Source organism: Uloborus diversus, chromosome 9, assembly GCF_026930045.1.
Source record: "Uloborus diversus isolate 005 chromosome 9, Udiv.v.3.1, whole genome shotgun sequence".
NCBI lineage: Eukaryota > Metazoa > Arthropoda > Arachnida > Araneae > Uloboridae > Uloborus > Uloborus diversus.
This window is the reverse complement of record NC_072739.1, coordinates 20,247,921-20,263,055: the sequence shown is the minus strand read 5'-3', so window position 1 is coordinate 20,263,055 and position 15,135 is coordinate 20,247,921. Positions and strand designations below refer to the sequence as shown.

General features: G+C 31.1%; 1 protein-coding gene across 3 annotated transcripts in view; it reads right to left on the bottom strand.

Moving 5' to 3' along the window:
- LOC129229724 (ATP-dependent RNA helicase DDX24-like) overlaps positions 1 to 15,135 on the bottom strand; it is a 54,889-nt gene that overhangs the window by 23,238 nt on the left and 16,516 nt on the right. For all 3 annotated transcript variants that reach the window (XM_054864088.1, XM_054864090.1, XM_054864089.1), the window contains exons 4-10: positions 11,729 to 11,880; positions 8,878 to 8,952; positions 8,658 to 8,774; positions 8,185 to 8,295; positions 7,709 to 7,827; positions 7,132 to 7,256; positions 579 to 697 (exon numbers count right to left, since the gene is read on the bottom strand). In XM_054864088.1, coding sequence (XP_054720063.1) covers positions 579 to 697; positions 7,132 to 7,256; positions 7,709 to 7,827; positions 8,185 to 8,295; positions 8,658 to 8,774; positions 8,878 to 8,952; positions 11,729 to 11,880 — 818 coding nt within the window. The remainder of the gene's footprint in view (positions 1 to 578; positions 698 to 7,131; positions 7,257 to 7,708; positions 7,828 to 8,184; positions 8,296 to 8,657; positions 8,775 to 8,877; positions 8,953 to 11,728; positions 11,881 to 15,135) is intronic.

Here is a 15,135-nt window from a genome sequence, read left to right as displayed (position 1 = left end):
AGCTGTAATCATTACATTTTTTTCTTTTTCGTGAACAAAATACTTCCTAAGAATATGAAATAATTGTGACCAATAAAGTTGAAAATTGCATACTTTTGCATGTTTTATTTTTTTCATGTTTTATGCATTATTATTATTTTTTAAATGATAATATTATCCCAGAGTTAGGTTCATATTGGTTGTAATTGAATAAAGAATATTCACACAAATTTTCAGAACTATTAATCAAAAACTTTTTGAACTAGAAACCCACGCAGTTGGAAAAAAAACGCTTATGGAGAAAAAAATTAGCGAAAACGAGCATAAAAACTACTAAGAATTTTGTATTCCAATTTTGGCAACATACTCTTGAATATTTTTTCTAACATTTTATGACATAAAAAAGGTGTACTGTTTGACCCGTTTAAACTGGTTTCCCCCTAAATACACTCTGAAGGACAGAAGGACCCATTGTAGCCCTGTGTTAATTTTACCTTTGATCAATACAAGAACAAAGAAACCATTAATGTAATAAATACTGGCAATAAAACAGCAATGTTTGTTTCTCCTATCACTGCTTGTGAGACAGGGCATAATACCTTTTCTTCAATGCTGCACATTATTTGTGATTCAGTTAGAGTTTCAGCAACACCCGTTTTCTTTGTCACATCAATAACTTTATGATTTTCTTTCATGCCAATAACTTTGATAAATGAATCTGGAAACACAAACATTAAAAAATATATAACACTTATATATTATTAAAATACAATAAGGCTTTTTTATGTTAATACGTCTACTTCTATTCTACTTTTACTAGTTTTAACTACAAATTCAATGGAGTAATATATAAATATTATATTTTAAATATCACATTTTCTTAAATTTGTTAATTTCATTAAATTTGTAACAATCAAGATTTTAAAATAACTTTCAATTTGACCTCCTTTTACTTATTCGTCATTGTATACTAGCTTAATAGTCCAATGAGTGCTCAAAATGTGTGTAGCGTGCATGGAATATGTGATAATCTTTGACTTCAGAATATTGTTAGGGGTAGTTAGTAAGTAAACATACTAAAAGTCCCTGACCATAGGGGGTGAATGAAAGGGGGGGGGGTGCTCAACCGAACCAAGCACTGCGACCAGAGGTCTATTGTACTAGTCCCCAAACAGAAGTCTTAAAACAGACCAGTAGCTGAAGCAGAATTCAGCAAACACCTAATAGGAATATCATGAACCTTGCATGATTCAAGCAAATGATAACCAAGGTGCTCAAACCTATAGGCAGAAAACAGTTTATAATCACACAGGGTGTGAGTAATAGTTTCCTCCTTAAAGAGGCAACCTCTGCAAATTGAATCATTACTGACTTAAGGTGTCAAGTCCAGTAAGAAGACAAAAAGCCTTCCTAATACTATTTTTGTTAAGAAGCCTATTGCATATCTGGCATGTGATCCTCAGAGAGAATCAGGTCTGTCCTCCTTAGAAAAACAAGCTTAGACAAACAATGTCATCGTGAGATAACCTCTTCAACGGGAAGGTTTCTCTGACAACAGCCATCTTAAACATACGCACTGCTTGAGCATAGGACTGTGGTTGACCAGTCCTTACTAAAGATGCAGCAGTTTGTGCAGGGGAAGGAGATGAAACCTCCGAATGATGACGTTTGGTTTCTCCTACCTTCTCAGGAATGGCTGGCCAGTGGCTTTCGCCTTCTGTAACAGTCTCCCCTCTCCTGTCTGTGCCTGTCGCATTTATAAGTTATGAAAAATCGATGACTTTCGGAAAAATTCTTTTGTCAAACATTTGCTCCTAGTGCCTCCCAGGATCAGTATTCATGAAAATTGTCAATGACAGAGCGGTAGAGGTTTAACTTTCCTTCAATTTGATATGCTGTTTTATTATATTTTATTCGACCAATCAAAAGTTACAGAATTTCAAACGCACACTTTCATGGCAAAAAATGGAACATTTGCCATTCATAAATTTCAAACTGACTCGAAAGGATCGCCCACTTCCTCTTCCCTCACTGAATTTGACAATCCTGACGGACAGTAAAGAAGTATTAGTGGATTAGTACAACACAAATGATGTCTGGTGGGGGGGTCATGAAATTGGGACAAGGGGGAAGGAAAGAGTAAGAAGTGTGACATCAAGCATTTTTTAATACAAATATATTTATGAAAAATAGCTTGCAAAATGAACTTTGAGACAAAAGGGGAGGGGGGTCAAAAATGTTGAAAAAAGTGTAATATCATTTACGGACATCCCCTTACCAAGAAATCAGACGCAGATTTGCAGAACTACGTATATGCAGTTTGAATTAGCTCCATACACATAGCATTGTTTAACAAAAGTAAAATGAGAAAGCCAGCCCTTCCTCAGTAAGAAATTTGTTAGAAGTAATTAATAAGTAAACATACTGAAAACCCTCGATCCTACGGGGGGGGGGGGGGGTAGTTAAAGGTGGGAAGGGGGAGCCAATTTTGTGGATTTCGATTATATCTCGGAATCGGCAAGAAAAATGTGTTTCCGAATAAAAGTGAAAGCTGATTAAATTTATTGTGAAATTGTTTTTATGCATCTGTGTCACATTTCCAGCAAATTTTTAGATATGTGTTCTTGAAAACCAGTACTTTTTGGAAAAAAAAAGAATATCTCATTATTGTCTCAGAGTGTCTGTACCAAGCAGGCACTCTGAGCAGGCTTTTCTGTGTCTTGAAAATCCACCGGCTGAACACTTGAACTGCAGACTCAAACCTGATACCAAAAAATACGAAGCCTATGCCCAATCACCGCGACACCCAGCTGACAAGCAATCAAAAACTATAAAGTTCTAGCATGTACTTAATTTTGTTATTCTTACTGAAATGAATATGTGCCGCTATGGCATGATAATAAAAATTATAATAATAGAAATAATGGTAAATGTAGCTGACAGGCAACACCTTTTCGTAATTTTAGTTTTTATTACATTATTACTAATCATGTTTTGAAAGTGTTTACTTGGAATATGGACTAACAGTAATTAGAAAATGAAAATATAATCTTTAAGGTGACATCAAGCTTGTCACAAATTAGTTTAACCATGATTTTCTACATGTGACCGGAAGTTCCGGTCACTTGTAGAAAATCATGGGTTTCCGGTTGTAGAAGAGCAATTGGTCAAAATCATCTTCAAGATTCCGTCAGGAGCAACATCTGATTTGGAGAGTTTTGGCACTAGTTGATCATTCCTCCCTTCCAAAACCCCCAATCCGATACTTCATCACTAAGTTCCAAGCTACAGGTGCACCTGGTGGTACGGCAGAGTTAGAGATCAGTCCTGATGTATGCAGCTTCTTTGATAAATGGTCTGTAACGGAACTCGTTGAGGGACATTTCTGTGGCTAGAACACCATACCATGAGAGTTTATATGACCCTAGCAGACTCAATGGATTCAGGGGAAGAAGAACTGTTGATATATACCTAATATACATGTTGTATGATTTTAGATTTCTGGTACATTTTGACAGCAGAATGTGGTGATCAGTTGGGGATTTGGCTATCAAGAGAGCACCAGGCGGACTTCCTCTCAATGGTAGAAACAGTTTCGTAGGAAGTTTATTAGCTCGAATTTTCATTTTAAATGCATTTTTCCCACCGTTTCCGACATTTTCTCGAAAAACCCAAAATTTTCTTCCCCCCTCCCTCCCACCTTCAGTTCACCCCTTAGAGTCAGGGACTTTTAGGATGTTTACTTACTAACTACCCCTAACAATATCTGAAACCAAAAATTATTGCACATTCCATGCACACTACAATATGTTCATTGACTGAACTATAATGAAATATGTATCATTTGTACTCAACATTTACTGCATTTAAATGAACCAAAAGTAAAATTTAACTTAAATCAACTATTTTTTTCAAATTATTTGAAAAATGTTATCAAATTCATCTTTTATGGTATGGTATGGTATGGATATAAGGCATAGTTCTAATAAAACATATTTTGTATAGTAATATTAATAAACATATTTTTTAATTTTATTACACTTATGTAACACATATCTCAATATTAAATGAATTAATTAATACATCATAATTTTGAAATTTCTATTATGATGAAGTAATCTCTTTTAGGGAGTAGACCATTCTTCACGTCAGAGTTCATCGCGTGCAGAGCGGTGAAGTTTACATTGCAAGCAAAAATAAATCCTTTAAATTCCTACCAGTTTATAATTTTAACTGATAAAAATAATAATATTAATAATAATGAACAATCATAAGAGAGTTTCTACAAATAACTTTCCTGAAGTATTATTATTGTTGGGAATTCCAACTCATATTATGAGTTCTTAATGCTTAAACATATAATTAACTTTTGTCTTTTCTAAATTCCTGGTTTTCTTTTATCTTTTGCAAAATCACAAATGTTAATCCAAAAATTGTGATGCATTTCCCAATCTTAGACACTTGTTTGCCTCACACCTTGAAATGACCAAGCTCCTTTTTCATTCAATCAGACGCTATTCTAACATTAGAAAACGCATTATCTCAAACGCCTGTCTCGAAATCCATGCAAATGACTCTCGCTGACTATATATAATGTTTCTGGAACTGTATTTTAGTTACTTGGTCAGCCAAGCCATATTTTTTAAGCCAAGTTCTTATTTTTCATTATGAAAATAGCTCCCCGAGAAACTCATTTGTATACTTTCACTAAGGAGAAAAATAAATGAAGATAATTTCAACTACAAATACTCATTCATACACATGACTCCTATGATACTCTGCTACTTATAGGGTACTATTTAAATTATATCTTGGTGGATTAAGTTCACTTGTTTAATCCCCCCCCCTCCTGTCCACACACAGAACTAACAATTATTTCAGCATTTTAGGCATTCCAAGAATAATTATTTAGGTTATCATGTCTTGTTATCTGAAATTTAAGACATATTTTGAGAAAAAAGCAACAATTTAATTTTATCCCCATCCTATCTATATAATTAAAACCAAACTTCAAAATAATTTATAACCTTTGTGAACTGCACAATTTAGTTTTTTTTCCTTTCTGAAAGTCTTCAGTACTTTCCTTTGCTATTCTACTATAACGGTTATTTTTTAAATTGAGTCATAGATTCAAATCTTATCTAAATGCTCATATTCTGCAATGCAACACGCCTGTATTTTATAAAATTTAGTTTGCATAGCACATTATAGCAACTTTGATATATTCAGCATATCAACACCTTAAGAGAGAAAAATATTTTTAAAACTTTTTTTATACACCACTTCTTTTTATATTACTTAAATATTTTTAGCAAGAATATTAAACTTTATAACTGGCACATAATAGTATTTGCATACTAAAATACAATATTTTTTATCCCTGAATTTAAAAATAATAATAACAAAATAAGCATATCATACTTCTTTAGCATTGCAGATCGCTTTCGATTTTAAAAAAGGCTTATCTACTAATATAAAATGGCAACAATGCCTGTGCTAAAGAAGATAGAAGAAAAATTTAATCGGAACGCTAAAGATAAAAAATAGAAGAACAAAATTTAAAAAATTGATATTTTCATAAAAAATCTGATTTTGAAGGTAGTCAGGCAATTTAAGGGAGTATAGGATCAACTTTTAGTAATTTGATAAAAAATTGAAAAAACCCTTGACATAACTGATTTTATCAATAGCGCTATATAAAAGAAACCTAAAAAACTTGTAACCAGGGTTCATACTCTATTTGGATGAAAAAATTCCATGACTTTTCCAAGACTTTTTCATGACTTCAATGAACATTTTCATGACCTCGTTACACGAAGAGAATAGCACTATTTAATCTCAAACTTGGTAATATATTTGGAAATGAGCATTAGCAAAACGTCTATATGAGTGCCACAGTCTCATTGAAGCACTTACTTGTAATGGAAAAAAAATAAGTGCACTTTTAAAACACTAAACTATTCTTATTTGTCTTCATCATATAAATTTAAGTAAAGTAAAAATGCAGTGAAGCGAATATGATGATGCTTTGATATTTTTTTTTTAAACAGGCAGAATGATATTGATTGGGACAAAGGTTGAACGAGTCATCACTAAGTTTCAATAAATTTGCTTCAAAAGTTACCTTTTAGTGTCAACAGCGCCTTTAATCATCCACGTAACTTGACAGTATTTTGGTTCTTTGAAGGAAAGCCACATAGTTTAGTTCTTTATGTTTCTAAACCAGATCTTTTTTTGAAAAAAAACATGCAGTAATGAATTAATCATCTGATTCAAAAGTATATTTATTTTGTTTATAAATTTGCATATTTTCAAATGCATATAAATTAACAGGTTCAGAAATTCCGTAACACATTTAATTCCGGACATTAAACGTAGCAGTGGGTCGCATGGATTAGTTTTGCGTGCAGTATGTTGAGCACTACTGTTTTAGAGCATTAGAATTCCTCTTTTTCTGTATTCTATCGCCTGACTTAAGATCTTTATTTTATAAAACATTCAATAAATTAAGATAAACTCTGATAAATTTAATAATAAAGTCCTTACGAGTGATGGAATCGAACTCGCATAGAATTGAATTACTTTTTTTGAGTGGGCGTGGCAAAACTAAGAATGTGAAATTTTACTACCACAGAATATGGAACATAAAAAGTGTTGAAAATAACAGAAAATTCAAAATAAGTGATGTCCAGGCAGTAAAATCACATTGCAAAAAATGGCAAGCGGCTGCGACAGAAGTGGATGCAATGAGATTTCAAAATTCAGATTTGATTTTTGGATCGTTCAATTTTCCACTTTTAATAGCTTTTATGTGCTATACTGTTAAATCACTCAAGATTTCTAATGCTCTTTTAGTTACTGTTCCTTTCTCTTTGCCCAGGAAATTTTTTCATGACTTGAAATAAATTTCCATGACTTTCAATGAAAATTTCAATTTTCCATGACTTTTCCAGGTCTGAAATTCTGTTATTTTTTTTCCATGACTTTCCAGGATTTCCATGACCCGTACGAACCCTGTGTAACAAAACAACTGTTATTCATATACAGACAACTTTTAAAATCCAAACTTATTTTCGAAAGATTAAAGATTTTTGACCAATTCTTTGCTCAAAATGCAATAAAATTCCCTTTTATACTGTAAAAACAATTTACCAATTTTTTTCTTTTGATGCATTTTCCCTTTATTTTTTTTCATGGCGACTCGTTCAGGAATATCATGTACAAGTGTCAGTGTAGCAGAAAAGACAAAAGTTTGACGTCTAGTGTTTGAGGCATTCCTGAAATAAATAAATTAATAATAAAAATAAACAGTTAAAAACTGAAAAACAGGCCTAGACAAAATATAAAAGAACGTAAATTATTCTTATTGCAAAAAAAAAAAAAGGGTCTCTCGAATTCTACATTGTTACCAACAGCAGTAATATAAAGTTATATGTAAGTGGAAAGCCATTACCATGAGACCATCTTTGTTGCTAAAATGTCATGATTAATAAATGTGTCAGTTTTTTTTTTCCGTTATCAATAAACCCAACTAATTTTTCAAAAATGTCTAAACAATATATAGGTCCTTATATATTTGCAGAAAAATCAATTCAAAACTTTTGAAAATGCGCAAATTTTGGAGAAAAAGAAAAGAAAAAAAGAAAGAACAGAAAAAGCAAGTATGTAATAGAAATTTATGTGCAGTTTCAGGGGAAAAAAAACCTTTCACATAAAAGCTGTGGCTTACCCATTAATCAAACCTAAAATCTGCATTAATTCAGCAAAATGGCCCTTTTCTAACATTCGATCTGCTTCATCTATTACTAAGTATTTCACACTTGCCACGTTTTTTACATGATCTTCACCCTACATTAAAAAGAAAAGATTATGAAGATTGCACAGTGATAGTACAAGTTATTTAATAAGTTACATACTATAAGTTATATAAATAGTTGACAATTGGAATCAATAACTTGGATCACATTGATAGTACAGTTGACTCTCTGTTTAAGGACTTACAAAGAAACACAAAAAATCGTCCTTAAGTAGAATGCATCCTTAAATAGAATGCTTTTAAAACTACTGTAGAGCATCTGGGACCATGAAAAGCCCTCTTTAAATAGAGAAAATCATTAAATAGAGTGCCGTTAAACAGAAAGTCAACTGTATTTATATAAAACATTTTCAGAATCAAGTTTTAAAAGTGAATAAATAAATAAATACTTCTTCAATCAACTCCCATAGCCTTCCAGGAGTAGCAACTACTATATCTGGATGCTTCTTCAACAGACGCTTTTGTTTCTCGGGTGCCATGCCACCAACAACTGCTGCAACCTTAAAATCAATAACGCTAAGTAAAATTGGAACACATAAAAGCATTCAATCCACATTAAAATGCATTAGTAAATAATAAAAGACGAAGGAATGGTGGCTATTTTAAATGTTCTCACTTAGCAGTATGCTCAATTAATTTTATTTACATTACATGTATTTAATCTTGTTGATGTTCAGATTTAAAGAAGTTCTACCATAATCAAGTTTAGTATCTCAAGCAAAGAATGTCTCTTGTGAAAATATATTTTAATGCCTCCTGTCAACAAAAACAAACTGAACATCTACAGTTTTTAGATTTAAAATATGAAAGTATTTCACTATGAAAACAAAAAATGTGTTACAAGAAATTAATGGTACAGTACCGTAACATCGCAGAACTTGCAGATTGCTTGCAAATGCTTTTTCACTTGAATGGCTAGTTCTCTTGTTGGAGTCAAAACTAAACATGATAAAGGATTTTGTACTCTTTCTCCACCGGACTAAAATTAAAAGCATAGGTAGTTTTCGATTTAATAACATTATTATTTACTTAATAAAGGCAGAAAAGATTCAATTAAACATTTTCTGTTTTATTTTTCTTACATTTTTATATTTTTCTTTTGAACCAAGAATGTGAGAAATTATAGGAATCCCAAAGGCCAATGTTTTGCCACTTCCCTAGAAATTACATAAAATTAAATCAAAATTAAAACATAAATGAAAATGCTTAACAGAACTACTTTCAAATTCAATGAAAATAACAGACAAAGATATTACAGATAAACACTATTTCTTTAAACACAACATTTACAAAAAGGCATGAAAAAGAATTGATATATTAATGCAGGGTGGCGACAGGAACTGTGAAAAAAAGTTCCCTGACTTTTCCCTGATTAAGCTCACCAAATTTCCCTGATTTACGTTACCAATGATAATGGTTTCCTTTCTTTGCTATACTTGAAATCCATTGAATGTTTGTATAAAATGCAGTATTTTAAACGTTTTAAGTTGTGTAAAGTTGTTAAACTAAAGATATATTTTTAAAAGATGCTACTTTTTTAACAAAATGGTAAAAAAAAAGAAAAATCAAGTAAATTTTTTTGGGGAAAAAAAACTACAAAACAGTATGTTAAATTTTTCTACATGGAAAGATTATAGAAAATTAAAAAAAACTTTACTTCCAGAAACCACTTAGCATAAGAATTTTAAGAAACTATTAAAATCACTCTTTAAAACATATGTGTATTTATGATAGAACTAAAAAGTAAATGAAATTATTTTGAACTAAATTTTCAAACTGTGTAATAATTGTTGCAAGAATAACAAGTAATAGTGAAAGAATAGAAGTAATGTAGTTATTCTTATATAACTAATTGACATATTTATGCAAAACAGATTAAACCTTTTGACATCCATTCATAGGGAGTTTCTCTCTAATCAAGAACATATGTTTTAATGAATGAATACAGCATTTCAACAATAAAAAAATAAAGATATTTACTTAAGTACACAAGTTAACTCTATTTCAAATGATTTCAGTATGTAACGAAAAAAATCTTAGATTGCTTTTGTAACAAACTTTGAAATGCAAGAAAAAAAAACAGAAAAAAAAACAATTAATTTCAAAATATATGAAAGAAGAATACAACTTGGTTATAAATTAAAAGAATCATTTAAGTCTAAAGAAAAGAAAACCTTTGTAATCTGCGGCGACAGCAAATAGTATAACGGCAAAAAACTATTTTTTAAAAAATAAAAGTTCCAATTTTAGCAATTAAATTGAAAACGTGAAGTAATAACTTTTAAGCTTTTATCAGTATTAATTTAAAAACCAAAGATTTCTTCTTGAAATCGTGATTGCAGTACACTAATCACTTCGAGACAATGGAATAAAGGCAAAGGAGCTAAGGCATTAATGAAGGCTTCTTTTTGCCTGTATGGTTGTTTATTTTACGTCACATTGAAAGCGTGAAAGGAAATTTCAAGCTAGGTAAAATAAACAACCTAACAGACACAGAAGCAATCTTAGGAAGTTCATCCTGTGGTTAATAAGTAAGATTGAATACTTTCACATTGAGGAAAAAAGATGCACAAATATGCAGTGTATAATCGCACCTCATTAATTTAACTTTTTTTTTTGAAGAGATAATTGGCAGAAAATACGGTGGGAATTAGGATACTTAATTTCGTAAAGCAAAAAAAAATTCTTCATAAAATCAGTTTTCCCTGATTTTTTCGAAATTCTCTGATATTTCCCTGATCTGTCGCCACCCTGTAACACCTGAAAGAGATTTTTAAATACAAATCAACTGATAAGTGCTGCAATACAAAAATAACATTTCCCCCCATACATTATATCATTTAAGTTTGAAAATATGCATATAAACCAATGTTCTGCAGTTAGGACAAACTCAACCTGACAGCATCGTGAAGGCTACACAGATCATAATCACAGCATTACAATGCTGCCAGGTTAGGTTTACCCCAAGTATAGTATTGAAATTAAAAAAAAAAAAAAATGCAAAATATCAAACAAATTTGATACATAACTAAACGTGACTTTAAAGTCTGTTATTTAATACACTGTGTCTGTTATTTTTGAAAAGGGTCCAACTTCAAACAGATTCAGATTTTAACAGACAAGTTCATGTGTTTTGGAAAAAGATTCTCGTTTTTAGGCAAAATGAAATGAAGAAATACTTGAAACAGTAATGCCACGACATGAGAACTTAAAATTACAATTACTTAAACAATGGGCTTTAAAATTAAAAAGAGAGATAGAGAGAGAGAGAAATCATAAAAAAGGAAAGACAAAATTTATATTTTCTTAAAGACTTGCTTTAAAAAAATAAAGAACTTTGAATCAAAGCTAAAGCACCCTTTTTTGCAATTAGAGAAAATAAAATATCAAAAGGTTTTAGTTCCTCTCACAAACAATGGAGTTGGTTCCCTCAGTGAAAAGTACTACTTTTAGTCACTGAAATTGATAGAATAAGCAAAATAAATAATATAGAGTGATAAAAAAACTTTCATTTTCCAAACGCATAATTTTTAATATTTTTTTTTAAATGTCCGATTTTGAAAATAGGGCGTGGTCTTTATGACGCCAGAAATGATGTACTTTGGCGCATACGTCTACCGCATTTCCAAGTTATGATAATCAAGAAGCAAATTAAGTATTGCGCTCTGCCCTTGCTATCAACCATATCATTGCAAGCACATGTGAGTAAAGAAGCGAATTAAATATTGTGTTTCATCATTTGTGACATTGTCGACAGAAGCACAAACAATGAAAGCGCATTGATTAAAGTAATATTTTAAAAATATTAAACTTAGTCAAATTATTTTAAAAATGGTCAGATCCTATGTTTTTAAGCATGTTCTTTCAAAAAAAAAAAAAAGAAAAAAAATGCTTTTAAAATTTTGGAAACGACCCCATTCATTACATACTTACTGTTTCTGCAGCCCCTAAAATGTCCTTATGGGATAATCCAAAAGGAATAGCTAACTCTTGAATCGGTGTTGGTTTAGTAAACTTTAAATCTTTCAAGGCATGAGTAATGGGTTCAGGAATAAGAAAACTCCATGCAGACATATCAACTGAATCTAAATTAAGATGTCAAATCTGTATTAGTACATTGCAGATACATGAAAACAAGTGAATAAATATTCGCACTCAATTTTTATAATTTTCCTGACAACAGTAAAAAATTTACAATTATAACACCTCTCACCTAAACTTCACGTTTCAATACATTTCATCTATCACTGTACAAGCTTTTTGTTACTAACCTTGACATGAGACACACTTGATCTATTAACTTTTTTCAATAATTTTCACACAATTTCCTTTTTTGGATTCTAACTCCTTCATACCATGACTGAAACTTTGTACATTTTACAACAAAATTCTTTTTAAGAGAATGCCATTGAAGTGCACTTTTATCAGGAGGCACCCAGTTCCTTTCTTGATCTGAGGGATACATTATTATGTATCACTAAAATTGTTTTCTTTTTGTACAATATAGGGGAGAGCGTACCTTGGAACACTTTTCATATTTTGATTTTTAACATCAATTATTTAAATCAAATTTAAAATGCAAAAGTCACGTTGAAATACCCAACATATTTCTCTGCAATATTTTTTTTTCAGACAGTTTAAAAATAAAATATTGCCAGTCATTTAAAGTAAGAGTTACAAACTATCCCAAGGTACTATTGTACCTCAGGACACATCCTGTTGTGCCATGGGAAACTCTTTATAATTCAGGAAACCATAAAAAAAAGAAAAAGAAAAGAAAAAAAATTCACTATAATGATCATAAATAATCCAAAAATGAATTATTATCATCAACATTAAAACTGTTTAAAAGACTACATCAGATTTTTAAAAAAAACCATGTTCCTAAACACATTTTAAAATGATTAAAAACCATGCATATGTTGCACCTTGGGACATGCCTTAGGTACAATTTGTTTTGCTGTTCCAAGGCACAATCACCATGTGGTTTAAGAAAATCCAAAATGGTGGTCCATCTAGATGCACTATCATTATTTCCTCATAACCAAAATATTTTCAGTTGATTAGTTTCACAAATACAAAGACAAAAAATGAAATAAAAACAAAGAAAATGTTTACTTTGGAGATATGAAATTTTCATTCTCTCACAAAATCATCAATTTAACACTTTTGATGCTGATTTTTACTAAGGCACGATTTAGTGGTGAAGGTTACTATTAGAGATTACAAAATACATGGCTGCTAAAAAAAGATTCTTAGAAATTAGCAGTGTTCCAGGGTACAAGCATCCCAAGGTACCCGGTAGCAGAAACTGAGAGACGTGCTTTGCAGATTTTTCAGAGGGCTGCAGCTAATTTTAACAAACAAAAAGAAAATAAACAAATTAAAGAAAAAAAAAACTTGGCAAAGATCGTTTAGAGATCGTTTTTTGATCAGAAAAGCAATGGATGCTTCAGCATTTCAGCTAGAAACGTAGTTGCCATATTTAGTCATTCACAAGATTGAAGTAGATCGTAAAGTGCCTAAGTTTTGAAAAACAAAGCAGAATTGGATGTTTTATTTACTAAAAACTAATGAAAATAACTTAAAATGTGCAGCAAATATGTTTTTCTTTATTTTTTAAAATAATTTTCTTTAGAAATGAAAAATTTTATATTTAAAATTTCACCTTATCTTCATTGCTTTGGGCGCAAAAGCACTAAAAACTTTTCAACTAAAGTGTAGTTTCATGGGGATTTTTATTTCAAAATTACTTTTTTGCTACAAGTTCAGAAATTTAAATCTTAATTTTTGGCGTAGTCGCCATGTTTGGTCATTTCCAAGATGTTGGTACGAAAGACTCTGTAATTGCCTATGTTTTCATAAACGGAATTGGGTGTTTATTGCAACGCAAAGTATTGAAAAATATGAAAAATATGGCATTTTTTTCGGATAATTCTTAATTATTGTCTGGAAAATGCAAAATTTTATCTTTAGAATATTATCTTATCTTCATTGCTTTAGGAGCTAATGTGTTACAAACTGACTATTTCATTCAAATTGCAGTTTTTTAAGGATTTTGATGTAACAAGTTCAAAAATCTATTTATAAGCATGAATTTTTTGCGTAGACGCCATGTTTGGTCAGACCCAAAATGGCAATATACGAGCTTATTACCTGCTTAAGTTTACAAAAACAGAATTGGATCTTTACCTCAATACAAACTATTAAAGATAACATAAAATGCACAATAAATCATGTTTTTCTTTTCTTTTTAAATTATTTTCATGAAACATGCGAATTATTATCTGCACAATTGTATTCGATCCTCATTGCTTTGGAAGCTTTGCTATAAACTAAAATATTCATCTAAAATGCAGTTTCCTGCCAACTTCTCATTTGCTAATTTGTTTTTAAAAAAAATCCAAAAACTTATTTTAACTTAATTTTTCCATATTTAAATATATTGAATAATTGATTTTCATAGCACACAGAATTTTATTTATTTTTATGAAAGAAGTGAAAACTGCTCTCTCCCCCCTTTCTTTTATACTTTAAAACTCAGCTACTATGTTTTTCGTGTCTAGTGGACACTGGTCAGTTGGAAAATTTCTGAGTCTTGATCTTTACTAGGGACTTGTGTATTTTATGAAAACTTAAACTAATAAAAATGCTGCAGATTATTTTTCAACTGCCCAAAATAGTGTCGCAGACTGGCCAGAAAGTTTCTGCTACTGGGTCAAGGTACAACACTCTCCCCTACAGCAGATACTACAATATTAACCTCCTTAAGGTATTACAATTTCAAAGATTTATTTAGAAGATATCTTTACACTAATAGGTTTACAGCGAAAACTTTGTTCCACTAACATTTATCAAATAGAATGTATACAATATACCGCAAAAATTCAAAAAGATATAAATACAAATACAAAAGTGACGACCAGCAACAGGCTCTGGGCCCAGCTAGACTGGTCCTAGTCAATTTACAATCCCCAGTGAAGATCAATGGCCCTCTTAAAACTATCTACTCCCTTGCTCATTACCACCTCTTCCGGTAAACTGTTCCAAGGTTCCACTACCCTGCTAAAATAATAATTTTTCCTAACATCCATGTTAGCCTGAGATTTAAATAGCTTGAAACAATGATCCCTTGTCCTGTTTTCAGTGCTAAACTTCAGCCCCGTAACATCTTTCATTTTAATAAATTTAAACAACTGAATCACGTCCCCTCGGTCTCTTCTTTGCTCAAGACTGTACATTTTTAGCCTTTTATGCCTGGAATCATAGTCTAAGTGAGAAAGTCCATTTATTAGTCTTGTAGCCCGCCTTTGAACCCTTTCCAATACATTAATGTCTTT